Source organism: Natator depressus, chromosome 14, assembly GCF_965152275.1.
Source record: "Natator depressus isolate rNatDep1 chromosome 14, rNatDep2.hap1, whole genome shotgun sequence".
In the NCBI taxonomy this organism is placed as follows: Eukaryota; Metazoa; Chordata; order Testudines; family Cheloniidae; genus Natator; species Natator depressus.
The window spans coordinates 229,283-244,331 of record NC_134247.1 but is presented as its reverse complement, the minus strand read 5'-3'; the positions used below and the strand labels follow the sequence as shown (position 1 = coordinate 244,331).

The window sequence follows — 15,049 nt, the reverse complement described above, 5'->3', positions numbered from 1 at the left end:
AGAATGGCTGGGGCCTTGAGGATTTTTCATCTTGTTCTGCAGGAAGGGGCATAGTTCACCTGCTGGGATCCTCTCAATCAATTCAGTGCCACTGCAAGGACCTTGGGTATTGGTTCCACCTTGGTTTCTCCTGTTCTCAGAATGTTCTCTCACATAGTTAAGTCTCCTGAGGGCTGAAATGTTTTGGTCTAACCAAAGTCTCTGCCTTTTATATAGGGGGTATCTAGATGAAATGTACTGGCCTATGATGTACAGGAGTTCAGACAAGATGATCTAATGGACCTTTCTGGCCTTAAACCCTATGCAACATTAATCCACAGTGCCCCAGAATTACAGAGATTTCTTTAAATCTGTGCCAATAAATTGTTAGGAGGGTGGAGCAAATGCGGTTGTATTGTAGAGCTTGGCTGTAGACAATGGATCGTGTGGTGTGGTCTGGGTGAAAGCTGGAGGCATGTAGGTAGGAATAGTGGTCAGCAGGTTTCCGGTATAGGGTGGTGTTCGTGACCATCGCTTATTAGCACCATAGTGTCCAAGTTTTCCCCCCGCCCCGCACACACACCCCGCCCCCCCGCTCTCCTGCTGGTAATAGCTCATCTTAAGTGATCACCCTCGTTACAGTGTGTATGGTAACACCCATTGTTTCATGTTCTCTATGTATATAAATCTCCCCACTGTATTTTCCACTCAATGCATCCAATGAAGTGAGCTGTAGCTCACGAAAGCTTATGCTCAAATAAATTTGTTAGTCTCTAAGGTGCCAAAAGTACTCCTTTTCTTTTTGCGAATACAGACTAACATGGCTGCTACTCTGAAACCTCTCATATAGTAAAATCAGTGTAAACAGAGAGAATCTACTACTGTACCTTCACTCCTCATACTGTGAATTCTTTCCTAGTCATTCTTACCTTGATCTATGTTGCTTTGAGGGCTGAGAATAGAAGGGCTTGATCCCATATCTAGAATCTGCCAAATATCCTGGAGAGAGCTGTGTACTCCAGATGATGACATCCGGGCCTGTTGGGATTGGCTTTCCCTACTGAGTTGCTGTGATTGGTTTGTTTCTGAGGATGTACTTTCCTTTTGTTGCCCTGGACTGCAATTTCTTACAGAAGATTCCAGTTGAACCTGTGAGAATCAGAACATCCCCTTAAGAGGATATCTACTCTTCAGATGGATGACACCTGGAAATTGGTTTAATCAAAAGATGGCAGGGGGACGGGAGAGGGTCAGTACTGGGAGCTTCTCAGTGAGATAGCTAGATAGTTTCAGCAGCTGGGAGACAAGCTGTGTTTTTATTTCTAATTTAGACATGGCATAAGGGGAAAGAGAATGAGGTTGGAACACGGACAGTGTGGTTGGAATACAACTTGTTTAAAATATGTTTTATAAAATAAAGCTGTATTATAAATACTATTTTGCACTTAATAAGTAAAGTAATGAATTTTCAGTATCTTATAGAAAATGAGTGTTATATAGAACTAAAGCACATGGTTAAAAGTAGATCAAACTAGTAAAAAATTCCTGTACTGTACCTGAATCTGGGGTAATTCCGCTGTCTCACCACAGGTACTTGGAACATTTTCATCACTTAAGCTCTCTATTGAGCTAGGAAAGGCAACCATAGAAGTCAATCTTGAGAAACGTTGTCGCTGTGCATACTGGAGCTCCTGTTATGAAAAGAAGCCAGCCCAAATTATTGCACATTTCATTTAACACACACATTTACAGATAACCTGCAATGTGTTTCCGGAGCCTCTGGAAAGACTGTATTTACAGGTGAGTTTTATGTGTCTAGTGCTTACAGTAATACACAAGAAATAGAGATATTATGAAGTAGGAAATTAAACTATGTTATATACCCAGAAGATCAGTATTGCTATGATGGGGTAGTTTGCCCTGCTCACGCAGTAGCATGTAGTGGTTGGCCCACCCCACTACATGACATGGACCTGTAAAGGTTTGAAATATTCCATATAAGGACCTAAGGGGGATATAGATAGAAAGGAAGCAGTCCCAGGAATGAATGGTGCCTGGGATGAAATCCCATCACTGTATCTTTAGGGGCCTGGAGCCAGGAGCCTTGCAGAGAGGGTGTGGCCAGGCTCCCCTCACACCCAGTCAATTGGGAATGAGCTGGATCTGAGATGGGGACTAGCATATATGCTAGCTATTCCATCATAACAGGGCAGAAACCAGGAAGAGAGAGCTGCCTGCTGGATCCTCTTAGCCTGAAGATTAATTGAGGAAAAAGGAGCCAGCTGAGGAAGCAGCTGGCTAAGACTTTTCAGCTGGCTAAATTATAACCCAGCCCCAAGGAAGAGTGCTGAGCACTCCTATCTAAGTAGAGAGGTAATAACTTTCTGAATGAGCATGAACAGCTGACCAGGACTTTTCTAGGGATCCAGTGCTGGGTCACCTGGGGCAACGAACAAGTAAGTGATCCTTTGTAGAAAACTGTAATAAATCAGATCCCAGGAAGGAGGTACGGGTTTTTGATTGAAAGAACCCAAGGGGGTGCTGAGTGCAATGCACAAGTTGAGCCACAAGGGAGTGTGCTCAAGATGCCCACCCCTTGACAATGGCCAAAACTCCACTCTTAATAATTCCTCCCAAACTCTTTCCACAACCTCCAGGGGTGCTGGCACAATTTTTATAGTTGGGGGTGCGGGGTGCTGAGAGCCATTGAACCAAACTGGAAACCACTTCAAGCCATGGGGTACAGCAGCACCCCCAGCACCCCTAGTTCCAGCACCTCTGCAGAAAGAGCTCGGTGCCAGGCAGCACTTTGCACCAATGCCAAAGTACTCAGTGCTGAATCAGAGCGGCTTGCCTCTGAGACTTATCTGAGGGCGGCTTCCATGAGGACAACCTTCAGCCTAATGTCTCTGTCCTTTTAAGTGCAGGGTCTGAAGTCCGGACACATATGGCACTTTTCCCTCACATGAGTTTCCCCCAAGCACTTTAAGCAGCTGGAGTGCATCTTACTAACAGTCATAGGTTTGCAACAGCTCTGCCAACCATGATTTTGAAGCTATGACGACAATTCCCTTTGATTGTTACTGGAAAAGCATATGGCTGTTGGTGGATGGATTGAGAGTGAACTTTGTGCCACTTGCATTCTAGTCTTCTGTCTACATCCTTAATTAAACATAGTTTGTCAGTAAACATGACAGAGATCTTTGTTACTTTGAGGGAGGGCATGGTAATTTGGGGCCAGAGTGATGAGTGCAGCCATTATGTGACTATATTGTTCTTCCTTGGCTTTGCTTTTGGATGTTTTGCCCTTCTAGGCCAAGCAGCTGAAAACTTGGAATATTTCAATTTTTTATTTATTTATTTTTGGCAAGTGAGACAGTTTTGTTGCTTTAATTCCCCGGAAGAGTTTTTCTGACAGGGGGAAACTAGAGAGACAAGGTGGGTAAGATAATATCTTTTATGGGATCAACTTCTGTTGGTGAAAGAGACAAACTGTTAAGCTTACAACAGAAGTCTTCCTCAGATCTGGGAAAGGTACTCAGAGTGTCATTGCTAAATACAAGCTGAACAGATTGTTAAGCATAAGAAGTTAATGTATGTTGCAAGAGACCATTCAAGGTGAAGTGGGCAGTCAACACCTCTGCAGTCATAAGATAAAGTAGGGTTTGTGGGTTACAGATTGCTGTAATGAGCCATAAATCTACTGTCCTTATTGAGTCCATGATTTTTAGTGTCTAGCAAAGTTATTAATTCAAACTCCTAGGCTCATCTTTTGAAGGTGTTGTGCAGGTTTACTTTGAGGATGAGGACTGAGAGGCCAGATAGAATCATAGAATATCAGGGTTGGAAGGGACCTCAGGAGGTCATCTAGTCCAACCCCCTGCTCAAAGCAGGACCGATCCCCAACTAAATCATGCCAGCCAGGGCTTTGTCAAGCCTGACCTTAAAAATATCTAAGGAAGGAGATTCCACCACCTCCCTAGGTAACGCACTCCAGTGTTTCACCACCCTCCTAGTGAAAAAGTTTTTCCTAATATCCAACCTAAACCTCCCCCACTGCAACTTGAGACCATTACTCCTTGTTCTGTCATCAGCTACCACTGAGAACAGTCTAGATCCATCCTCTTTGGAACCCCCTTTCAGGTAGTTGAAAGCAGCTATCAAATCCCCCCTCATTCTTCTCTTCCGCAGACTAAACAATCCCAGTTCCCACAGCCTCTCCTCATAAGTCATGTGTTCCAGTCCCCTAATCATTTTTGTTGCCCTCCGCTGGACTCTCTCCAATTTCTCCACATCCTTCTTGTAGTGTGGGGCCCAAAACTGGACACAGTACTCCACATGAGGCCTCACCAATGTTGAATAGAGGGGAACGATCACGTCCCTCGATCTGCTGGCAATGCCCCTACTTATACAACCCAAAATGCCACTGGCCTTCTTGGCAACAACGGCACACTGTTGACTCATATCCAGCTTCTCGTCCACTGTCACCCCTAGGTCCTTTTCTGCAGAACTGCTGCCGAGCCATTCGGTCTCTAGTCTGTAGCGGTGCATGGGGTTCTTCCGTCCTAAGTGCAGGACTCTACACATACAGAGTGATCATTTTGTGAAAAGTGTTCATCCATGAGTGATATGGTAGTTTTGTTTTATAATTTTTCTGGGTGCATTCATTCAGAATGTAGTGATTGTCTCTGTGTAAGTGAGAAAGCTTGTCTTTTTAACCAAGGGAAGTTGGTCCAATAAAAGATACTACTTCACCTGCCTTGTCTCTCTAGTATCCTGGGACCAACACAGGCACAACAACACTGCAAACAATGGGAGAACTAGAAGTTCAAACCTCTTGAAGGGAAAAGGGGAAGTTTGATTCTGAACTGTGCTAATTTTGGCTCTGATCCAGCAAAGCACTGACGTACATGCATAACCTTAAGTATAACCCCATTATTTAGTTGTTATTGATGGCTATTGATTTTCATTTAACAACAATTTACAGAGCTGGGGGCAGTAGGGTTCTAGTCCCAGAATAAGGCACAACAGAATCAAGATTATGAAGCTCAATGTCTGGTTGGGAGCCTTGGTGTACACAATGAAGACACTCAAATAATGTTGGGGTATCTTTATCCTATAGGTTAGTATATTATTAATTTCAATTAATTATCATATACGTCAATTTGTTGCCAAGGCAAGTTTTCAGTTAAGGATTTGCCAACATTTTATCCTAAAATATCCAAGCCTAGTATTGGGTCAATGTTCTTGTGATTACCTGATATCATTATGCACAGACTCCCCCCTTAGGCACGCTATTCCCTGTTTCCCAAAACTCAGGGTAACTGTTGGATCATTTTTCTATACCAAAGGTCATAGGCCTCAAAGCCTTATGCTAATTATGTCCAATTCTAACTATTTAAACTAATATTTTACAGGATTCAGGCAGGGCCAGATTAATGCAGGGATTTTAGGGGCTGCAGCCCAGGGCCTTGGGCTAAGAGGGGGGATGCTGCCCACTGCTTCTTTTCATCTGCCCCGCAGAAAGTCTCCGTGCTGCGGGGCCAGAAACTGGCCCCCAAGCCTCAGTGACCCGCCCCCCGCTGGAGCCACGAGTGCCAACTCGCCGATGTGTCCCTGCAGCCCCTAGGCGAGGGGTGTTCAGGGAATCTCTGTACACTGCCCCCGCCCCCAGCGCTGGCGCTGCAGCTCCTATTGGCTGGGTACCGCAGCCAATGGGAGCTGCAGGGGCAGCGCCTGCAGGCACGGACAGGGTGCACCGCGCAGAGCAGCCTGGCCCCTCTGCCTAGGGGTCAGACATGCCGGCCACCTCGGGGAGCAAAGCAGTGCGGAGCCAGGGCAGGCAGGGATCCTGCCTTAGCCCTGCTGCACTGCCGACCAGGAGCCACCCGAGGTAAGTGCCTCCCATCTGGAGCCTGCACTCCGCACCCCCTCCTGCAGCCCAACCCCTTACCCTAACTGGGAGCCTCCTCCTGCACCCAAACCCCCACCAAGAGCCTGCACCCCAAACCTCCTGCTGCACCCCAACCCCCTGAACCATCCCTGACCCCACCCCAGAGCCCATCCCTCCAGCTGGAGCTGAACCCCCTCCCACACCCCAATCTCCTGCCCCAGCCCTGAGCCCACTCCCTCACTCCAAACCTTCAGGGGCCCTACAAAATCTAATAGCCCCAGGCCCACAGGAGAGTTAATCTGGTTCTGGATACAGGCCTGTAGATTCCTTGTGTCACTGCTAAGTAACATAAAATGGAAAGCTAGCTCTATGGGCTGCAAGCCCCGCTGGCTCTTTGAGCTACAAAAGTCACACAAATGCTTAAGTACTTGACTGGATTGGGGCCTTGTTATCCAAGAAAGTAAAAATACATTTGATGAAAGAAGCTAAAAGCAAATATTCTCACCCTCACCAACAGTTATATAGAGACAGCTGAAATTTCAAATGACAAAGGATTCATAGACATAGATTACAAGGCCAGAAGGGATCATTGTGATCGTCTAGTCTGACCTCCTGCATAATATAGGCCATAGAACTTCCCTGAAATAATTCCTGATCTTTTAGAAAAACATCCACTCTTGATTTAAAAATTGCTAGTGATGTTCCAATGGTTAATAAACCTCATTTTAAAAAAATATTCTTTTTCCCCTATCAGACTTTGTTTAGCTTTAACTTCCCCAGCTATTGGATCTTGTTATACCTTTCTCTTCTAGAATAAAGAGCCTATTATCAAATACTTGTTCCCCATTAAGATAATTATAAACTGTGATCAAGTCACCCCTTAATATTCTCTTTGTTAACCAAAAGAGATTGAGCTCTTTGAGTCTATCATTATAAAGCAAGTTTTCTAATTCTTTAATCATTCTCATGGGTCTTCTCTGAATCCTCTCCAATTTTTCAACATCATCCCTGAATTGTGGGCACCAGAACTGGACACAGTATTCCAGTAGCAGTTGGATCAGTGACAAATACAGGATAACAGAAGAGGTAGGATGTGCAAAGCTTGTGACTTTAAGTGAAATACACATCAGTTTAATGACTAAAGCTGCTAGGATCACAAAGGAGATGAGGCATGAAGCATCATTCATATATTGATTAGACCTTGACAATCTTTTGAGGATGAGAAAAATCACAAGACTGATGGCCCATCAGACCTGATTTTAAAAAGGATATCAGTTGTAACTTTCTCTTTGAGCCAAAGAACCAGTCAGACAAGACTGGAAAAAACAAAGTCACTGCTATGCTATTTGATTCATGTGGCTAGTCAATAAGTAGGCCAAATTCCAATTTTTTCAGTGAAAAAATGGTTCTTCTCTGAAAAGTAGTTACAAAGTGACTGTAGCGGGGCAGGACTCACCCCTGCAGTGCCTCCTGCTGGTCGTCCAGGGAATTAGTATTTCCAGCCTCCGGAGCGCCCTCTGCAGGCCAGTGTCCCACTTGCTGCTGGGTCCCGAGTCCCTCCCAGACCTCAGTGCCCCTTTCACACCAGGGTGCTGCCCCCTGGTAGTATCCCCACAGATCTGGGTCTTCCCCCCCCGGAGAACCCCCACCCTCTATCCCCACCTCACCTCAGTCTTTGGCTACTGCCAGTTACCATCTAGCCCCCACTCCATGGGGCGGACTGCAGTATAATTGCCACTCATCATCGGCAACAAGGGTCTGGACCTGCTGCTTCTGCCTACCCTTGCACTGCCCTCTGCAACCCCAGTACCCTTTTCCTAGGCCTTCATCAAGGCCTGCAGCCTGGGGGTTTCTCAGGCCAGAGCGCCCCAGCTCCTCTGACCTTTCCCCTGCCCTGCTCCACTTAAGGTACCCTGCTCAGCTCCCAGCAGTCAGACCCCTCCTTCTCAACATCTAGAGAGAGACTGTTTCTTGGCTTCTGGCCCCAGCCCTCTGATAAGGGCCAGCTGGACCCTCATTCAGCCAGCCACAGCCGTGGTCAGCTAACCCACTCAGCTTCCCCAGCCGTTCTTAATCTCTCTTACCCGGCTGCAGCCTTCTCCAGGGCTGCTTTCACCCTTCCAGGGCCGGAGCGGGGTGATCACCCCACTACAGTGACATTGTAGGATTCCTAACTTTAAAATTAATCTTAAACTGTCACATAGTAGTACAGGACCCATTGTTGGGGAAAAAATTAAGGAAATTTTTTAAAAAATCAAGACTTTTGCATTTTCAAAAATAATCCAATTTTGGAAACTTAACTGCAAAATGTCCCTTGAACACAAAAAATAATGATTTTATCATTCTGATTTCTTACAGAAACAAATTAATTTTCATTTTGCATTTTAAAATATGAAAAATGTCGCATTTTGGATTTTTTTCATATAAAATATATATTTTCTGTATTTTTTTCTGCAAAATTATATCTCTGAGACATAAAAATGGCCCAAATCTAATTGTCAATTTAGGTCATTTTCACACAGTTGTATGTATGATGCTCAGTGGCATTAACAAGGGCCGTGGTCCTCCAGGATGCATTGTGAAGGCAGACACCTGCACCCCGATGAACAACACTGACTTCACAGTGGTCCACACAGGTGGATGTACAATGTGGCCAAGTTAACATTGCTGTGAGATTCTTAAATTATATTGTAAGTTTTTTATTCTGGTTTGTTTTGGTTTTTTTTAAAGGGAAAAAAAGAAAAACCACACAGGCGCTTACTTCCTGGCAGCAAAGTAATGCCCCAGTGCACATTCCTTTAAATACATCATTTATAAACATTCACTGAAACAAGTGTGCACTTAGCATCACTTGAGCAGTATTTGCAAAAAGCACATGGGTGCTTTCAAGGAATCATCCAGAGAACAACTTGAGGACCCATCCTTCATTGAAAGAAGAGAAACAAGTATTAGCCAACGTCCTCAGCCAAAGTAGACACAACCCAGGAGGTACATACCTATGGACTCACCCCTCATCAAGGAAGCCTAGTAACAACTTGTGAAATAGCTCCCTAGTCAGCTACTTCAAATTTTCTGGACTCTGGGGGACTTACTTTATTCTGGTAGGTAAAAGTCAAGAAGTGGTCAAGAAATTTGAATTGTGTGTGTGATCTAAAGATCATAAATTTAAAAAAACATACCACTAAGGAGAAAATAAGAACGCTGTAGGGCTAGCTAGAGGATAGAAGGGTTCAGGCTAAGAGGTAGCAATCAGACTTTGCATTCTGTCCGGTATCTTTTAAGTGGGCAAGTGACAACATGTTTTGTGTTAAAACACAAGTGAGCAGAATCCACCATAGTGAAGCCAGCATGATTAAGATGGTGCTGGATAAGAGTAATACAGGACATGTAATTTTTTAGGCTGAGAGGGCAGGATTTACAGTGCAGTTTTATTCTAGAAAAGTGACATGGTAAGAAGACCTTTGAAAGATTCTACACTTGTTATTTCTCAGTGATTATCCATCAAATTCATGCAGTTTACAAGTAGAAACTATTGTTTTCGAACTGCCAACACTGCTAACTCAGACTGGAAACTGAAAGTGACACTAGGTTCTTTTTGGCTTTGATGTCACCAATAATAAAGGTTAAATGGACCACAACTGTCATTTTAAATCTAAATTTCTTCAAGACAGACATACTCCTCATTTAGGACTGAAATTTTAATATAGTAACATAGAAATGAATCTGAAAGTTTCTTAGGTAAAAAACATTTCCCCTCCTTTCTAGGTTTAGTTAACTCAAAGTCAGCCAAATGGAGTTTTCACAAGGATCCAAAAATGCTTCTCGGCTGAGATCTAGCATGAGAAATTTCAATCCAAAAAGATTCTGGGGAAAGTTATATGCAACTGAAAATATGGGTTTAGCACAGTGTCTCAATAATCTGATCAAAAACCTAGTTTTATGGAGGATATATCATTACCCGTGTTGTAAGCTGGTACTGTAGATGCTCTAAAGCTGAGAGTCGATGCTGTGCTTCATTGGCAAGCTCTTTAGGATACAGAGCACCATAGACAGTATGAACAGGGCACTGTTTAGAGCTAATGTAATGCTGAAGTCCTAAAAAGGAGAGAAAATAAATTATGAAGAGGGAATTTTCTATATTGTCACTCTTAACTAAAAGAAAATTTCCCCTTCATTTAGTTACAGAACATGTCAGCCTCTCATTGCATAGGGATACAAAGCTGTGTCAGAACTGGCCTAGAAATATCTTTTCCTAATGGTGATTTTTTTCAACCCTTTTTCCAGTAGAATTAAAATCTCTACAATGAAATTCTCTCACATGACCTCAAAATTCATCTTAAGTTTATTTGATGATAAGGTTATTCTGCTTTCTTCTCCTCTTCCATGAGAATCAAACAATGATTTTCACTCTTATGCAAAGTCCACACTGACACTTTAGCACTAGGTTGGTCTTTACTGAATATCTCCATATCCAAGATTCAGAGTAACAGCTGTGTTAGTCTGTATTCGCAAAAAGAAAAGGAGTACTTGTGGCACCTTAGAGACTAACCAATTTATTTGAGCATGAGCTTTCGTGAGCTACAGCTCACTTCATCGGATGCATACTGTGGAAATTGCAGAAGACATTATATACACAGTCACCATGAAACAATACCTCCATCGGATGCATACTGTGGAAATTGCAGAAGACATTATATACACAGACACCATGAAACAATACCTCCTTGGGAGGAGGTATTGTTTCATGGTGTCTGTGTATATAATGTCTTCTGCAATTTCCACAGTATGCATCCGATGAAGTGAGCTGTAGCTCACGAAAGCTCATGCTCAAATAAATTGGTTAGTCTCTAAGGTGCCACAAGTACTCCTTTTCTTTTTCCATATCCAAGAGTTATTGACTGGCAAACTCTTTGTCATGTTTTAGCCCAGCACCTTCTGCATTAGGGACAAACTTGCTCTCAACCACTAGCACAGGGGTGGGCAAACTATGGCTTGTGGGCCGGATCCGGCCCGTGAGCCATTTTAAGCCGACCCGCGAGCTCCCGCTGGGGATTGGGGTCTGGGGCTTGGCCCTCTCTGGCACTCCAGCCGGGGAGCAGGGTTGGGGGCTGCTCCATGCAGCTCCCGGAAGCCGCAGCATGGCCCCCCTCTGGCTCCTATGTGCTCCAATGGTCCCGCTCCAATGGCCCCCTCTGGTGCTCCAACAGGAGCTGCAGGAGCAGTGCCTGCAGACAGGGCAGCATGCAGAGCCACCTGGCTGTGCCTCCACGTAGGAGCTAGAGAAGGGACATGACGCTGCTACCGGGAGCTGCTTGAGGTAAGCGTTGCTCGGAGACTGCACCCCTGAGCCTCTCCCCATGCCCCAACTCCCATGCAGCCCTGATCCCCCTCCCACCCTCCACACCCCTCAATCCCAGCCCGGAGCACCCTCCTGCACCCCAAACCCCTCATCCCCAGCCCCACCCCAGAGCCCGCACCCCTAGCTGGAGCCTGCACCCCTTCCCGTACCCCAACCCCCTGCCCCAGCCCTGATCCCCATCCTGCCCTCCAAACCCCTCGATTCCAGCCCAGAGCATGATTCCAGCCCTGATCCCCCTCCTGCACCCCAAACCCCTCATCCCCAGCCCCACCCCAGAGTTCACACCCCCCAGCTGAAGCCCAAACTCTCCCCCCCACCACCCGACTCCCCCACCCCAGCCCGGAGCCTCCTCCTGCACCCTGAACTCCTAATTTCTGGCCCCACCTCGGAGCCCGCACCCCCAACCAGAGCCCTCATCCCCTCCCACACTCCAACCCCAATTTTCTGAGTATTCATGGCCCACCATAAAATTTCTATTCCCAGATGTGGCCCTTGGGCCAAAAAGTTTGCCCACCCCTGCACTAGCACCTAATTCTCACATTAGGAACAGAAATGCACTGTCTCAAGGATCAGCCTATTCCCCGCACTTTACTTTCACATTAGGCCTTGTCTACACTACAGGGGAAATTCAATCTAAGCTATGCAATTTGAGTTACATGAATAGCGTAACTCAACTCAACATAGCTTAGATCTACTTACCACAGGGTCCACACAATGCGATGTTGATGGGAGACGCTCTCCCATCAACTCCCCCTACTCTTCTTGATCCGGTGGAGTCGACGGGAGAGCGATCTGCATTGATTTAGCGAGTCTTCACTACACCCGTTAAATTGACCACCGATGCATCAATCGTCACTCATTGATCCACCGGTAAGTGTGGACAAACCCATCTGGCTCTCTCCGTCTCAAATCCCTGTGATTTACTCTCCCATCAGGAACAAAAGCCTTATATAGAATGAATTTACCTTTCTTTGATACTACACCAAGTTCTGCTCGAAGTTTGTTTCCCATTTCAATTAGTTGCTGCTTTTCTTGGCTCAGAATAGTGATCTTTCTCACTGCTTCCTTCAGTTTATTCTGCATTTCCTGTGTGGAGTAATTCATACACTGCTGGGGGCCATCGCTTGACCCCACCCCTGATAATTGTTGTCTGAGATCTACAATCTCTTCTTGAAGCCCTTTAATCACTGAATCCTGAAAGGGAAAGAGACAGCATAAAAGTTCCTTTAATTTAAGGATAAGGGTAGGATACAAACTATTTTACTTAGAAGTTGGTTGTCCCCGCCCACCAAAAAAACAACAACAACAAAACAAAACAGTTGAATGGTAACACTTTCAACTGGAGCCAATACTGGAGCCCATTTTTAGTATTTCCATTAGCAACGCAGACTACGGTGTAAATTCAACCAGGGCCCAAATCATCATCTTTTGACCCCTTTCGCTGTGGGGGTTAAAGAGGCCGGAGTCTGCCACATGGTCTTAGTGGTCTCTTGTATTGTTTTAATAAGGGGGAGCGCTACCCTGGTGGGGACTGTGGGGGATAAGATGTCCACCGTAGGGTCTGAGACCTCAGTAACCTCCTCCATCTGGAGCCCCAGATTCTGGGCCACTCTTCTGAGGAGCTTCTGGTGGGCTCTACTATCAGCTGGGGCAGGCGCCTAGGATGTTCCTGCTACTGCCTCATTGGGTGAAGAAGAGGAGGAGACTGGGGCTGGTAAGGGACCTTCCTGTCTGTCTGGCTTCCCGGACTCAATGCACGCCCACTCGTTGGTATCCGTGCCCATCTTGGTGCCAACCACTGTGCCATCTGCAGTGCCGACTGCAGATCCGGTAGCGGTGCTGACGTCAGCACCGCGAGAGAGCTCTCTGGCCTGGGACGGGACTCATACATCTGGGGCAACTGAAAGAGACTGCCATGAAAAGGACACCTGGGATTGGTGGTACGCCCATGGGGTCCAAAAGGGCCACTGCGCTGGCCACGGCATGGGTGGGAAGGATTGTCCCATTTCCGACCTCTGAAGATGCCACTCTGCTAAGTGCTGGCTCTTTCTAGATATATAAGACTCCGCTTCTGACTCTGAAGCTGAGGAGTCCAAGTGCGGAGACCATGGTGGCGCGGTGCCTGACGGTGCCGGGGATTGGTGCCAGGGGGAGGCAAGTGATGCTGCATCATCACTGGCTTGCCCCTTGATGGCAGCAGAGGTCTTTGCTGTGCCAGAGGCTTTGGGACTGATGACCTCTCGCGTTGGTCGGGAGAGCGCAGGCCTGTTAGAGCTATGAGGTCTGTGGCTGCCTCAAAGATCTCTGGCGTGGAGGGGAGTTCTAAGTCCTCCACTTGATCCTCTTCCACTGGTGCTAGACTCAATGGACCCTTCTGCAGGCCCGGAGTCAACGGTACTGCATCAGGCACGGACAAGACGGAGTGGCCTGGCATGGGTCGCCCTCCGCTAGCAGGCTCATGTTCAGTTATTCGAGCAGGTGAGCACCCTCTGTCTGTCTTCCTGTGCTTTTTGAGAGGCACCGGCAACTGCGAGCAGTGCTGGGTTTCCGCATGCAAGGAAGTCTTCGGTGCTAGGGAGTGATGATGCTGAGGGTCTCTGACCCCAGAGTCCTTCCTCAGTGCCGCAGCATCCCCGATTGAAGCTGGTGCACTACGCACTGATGCCAAAGTACCCGGTGCCGGGTCCATGGGGCTCGACTCTGCAGCCACAGGGCTGCCTCCATCAGCAACAGTTTTAGCCTGTTGTCTCTTTCCTTCTTAGTGCAGTGGCAGAATCCTCTGCAAATCTTACACCTATCAGTCTGCTGCGATTCCCCCAGGCACTTTTAGCAGGATGTGTGTGGGTCGCTCTTTGGCATCGGCTTTTGGCAGACCCTGTAAGGCTTAATCCCCTGGGACCAAGGCATGCCCTGGCCCCGGGCAGCGGAAGGGAACAGGGAAGAGAACCCCAGCTAACAAGGGGAGGGGGTTCAAACATTACACTACACTCTACTAAAAACTATTAACTAACTATTGAAACTATTTACAGGTAGGAACTACGAGTACACTAGAGGATTGTTCGAAAACGAAAGAGAAAAGAACACTCCAACGACCATCACTGACGGTAAGAAGGAACTGGAGAGGCGGCAGGTCGGCAGGGCTCTATATGCAGTGCCATGATAGTGCGACTCCAGGGGGCGCCTGAGCCGACCCAACAGGTACCATTAGGGGAAAAACTTTCTGGCGACTGTGCACGCAGTGCACATACACCTACTTGGAATCGACATGAGCAAGCACTCAAAGAACTGACACACAGAAAGAGAGTGATTTTCTCAAGCTTTGCACATAGCATGTGAGTGGGAGAGTTAGGAATAGAACTCAGAAATTCCGTACTCCTAACACCCATGCCAATTCCATTATTTTGAGATCCCAAAGAAGAGGAATGAGGGGGTGGGATGAGAGAAGGCAATGAAAAAGATGAAGGAAAAAATACCCCAAGGGTAGAAGGAAACAGAAAGAACCGCCAAAGGAAGGAGACCCACTGGTATGCAGATGGATGGGCAGATACCTCTTACATGTGGAACTCCATCCTAACCTGGAGCAATGGATTTCCTCTTTCTCCGAAGAAAACATTTTACCCATAAAGTCTATTACTGTTAGTGTGCCACCCAAGAACTGCTGTTATTTAATTGTATGAAATGTAAATCTAAATAAAAAATTACTGCTGTAGCACTGTGTGTGGAATTCACATCTGCTCACTGTGACATTCTGTGTTTTGGGGGAACACCCAGCACCCCCACGTTCATCCTTATAATATAATTGTGCGGTATATAATGCA

General features: G+C 46.3%; 1 protein-coding gene across 5 annotated transcripts in view; it reads right to left on the bottom strand.

Annotated features, from left to right (window-relative positions):
- Positions 1–15,049, bottom strand: part of CCDC57 (coiled-coil domain containing 57) — a 148,466-nt gene that overhangs the window by 59,874 nt on the left and 73,543 nt on the right. For all 5 annotated transcript variants that reach the window (XM_074970547.1, XM_074970546.1, XM_074970544.1 and 2 more), the window contains 4 exons: positions 12,197–12,425; positions 9,831–9,967; positions 1,536–1,670; positions 909–1,128 (listed from right to left, as the gene is read on the bottom strand). In XM_074970547.1, the coding sequence (XP_074826648.1) occupies positions 909–1,128; positions 1,536–1,670; positions 9,831–9,967; positions 12,197–12,425 (721 nt within the window). The remainder of the gene's footprint in view (positions 1–908; positions 1,129–1,535; positions 1,671–9,830; positions 9,968–12,196; positions 12,426–15,049) is intronic.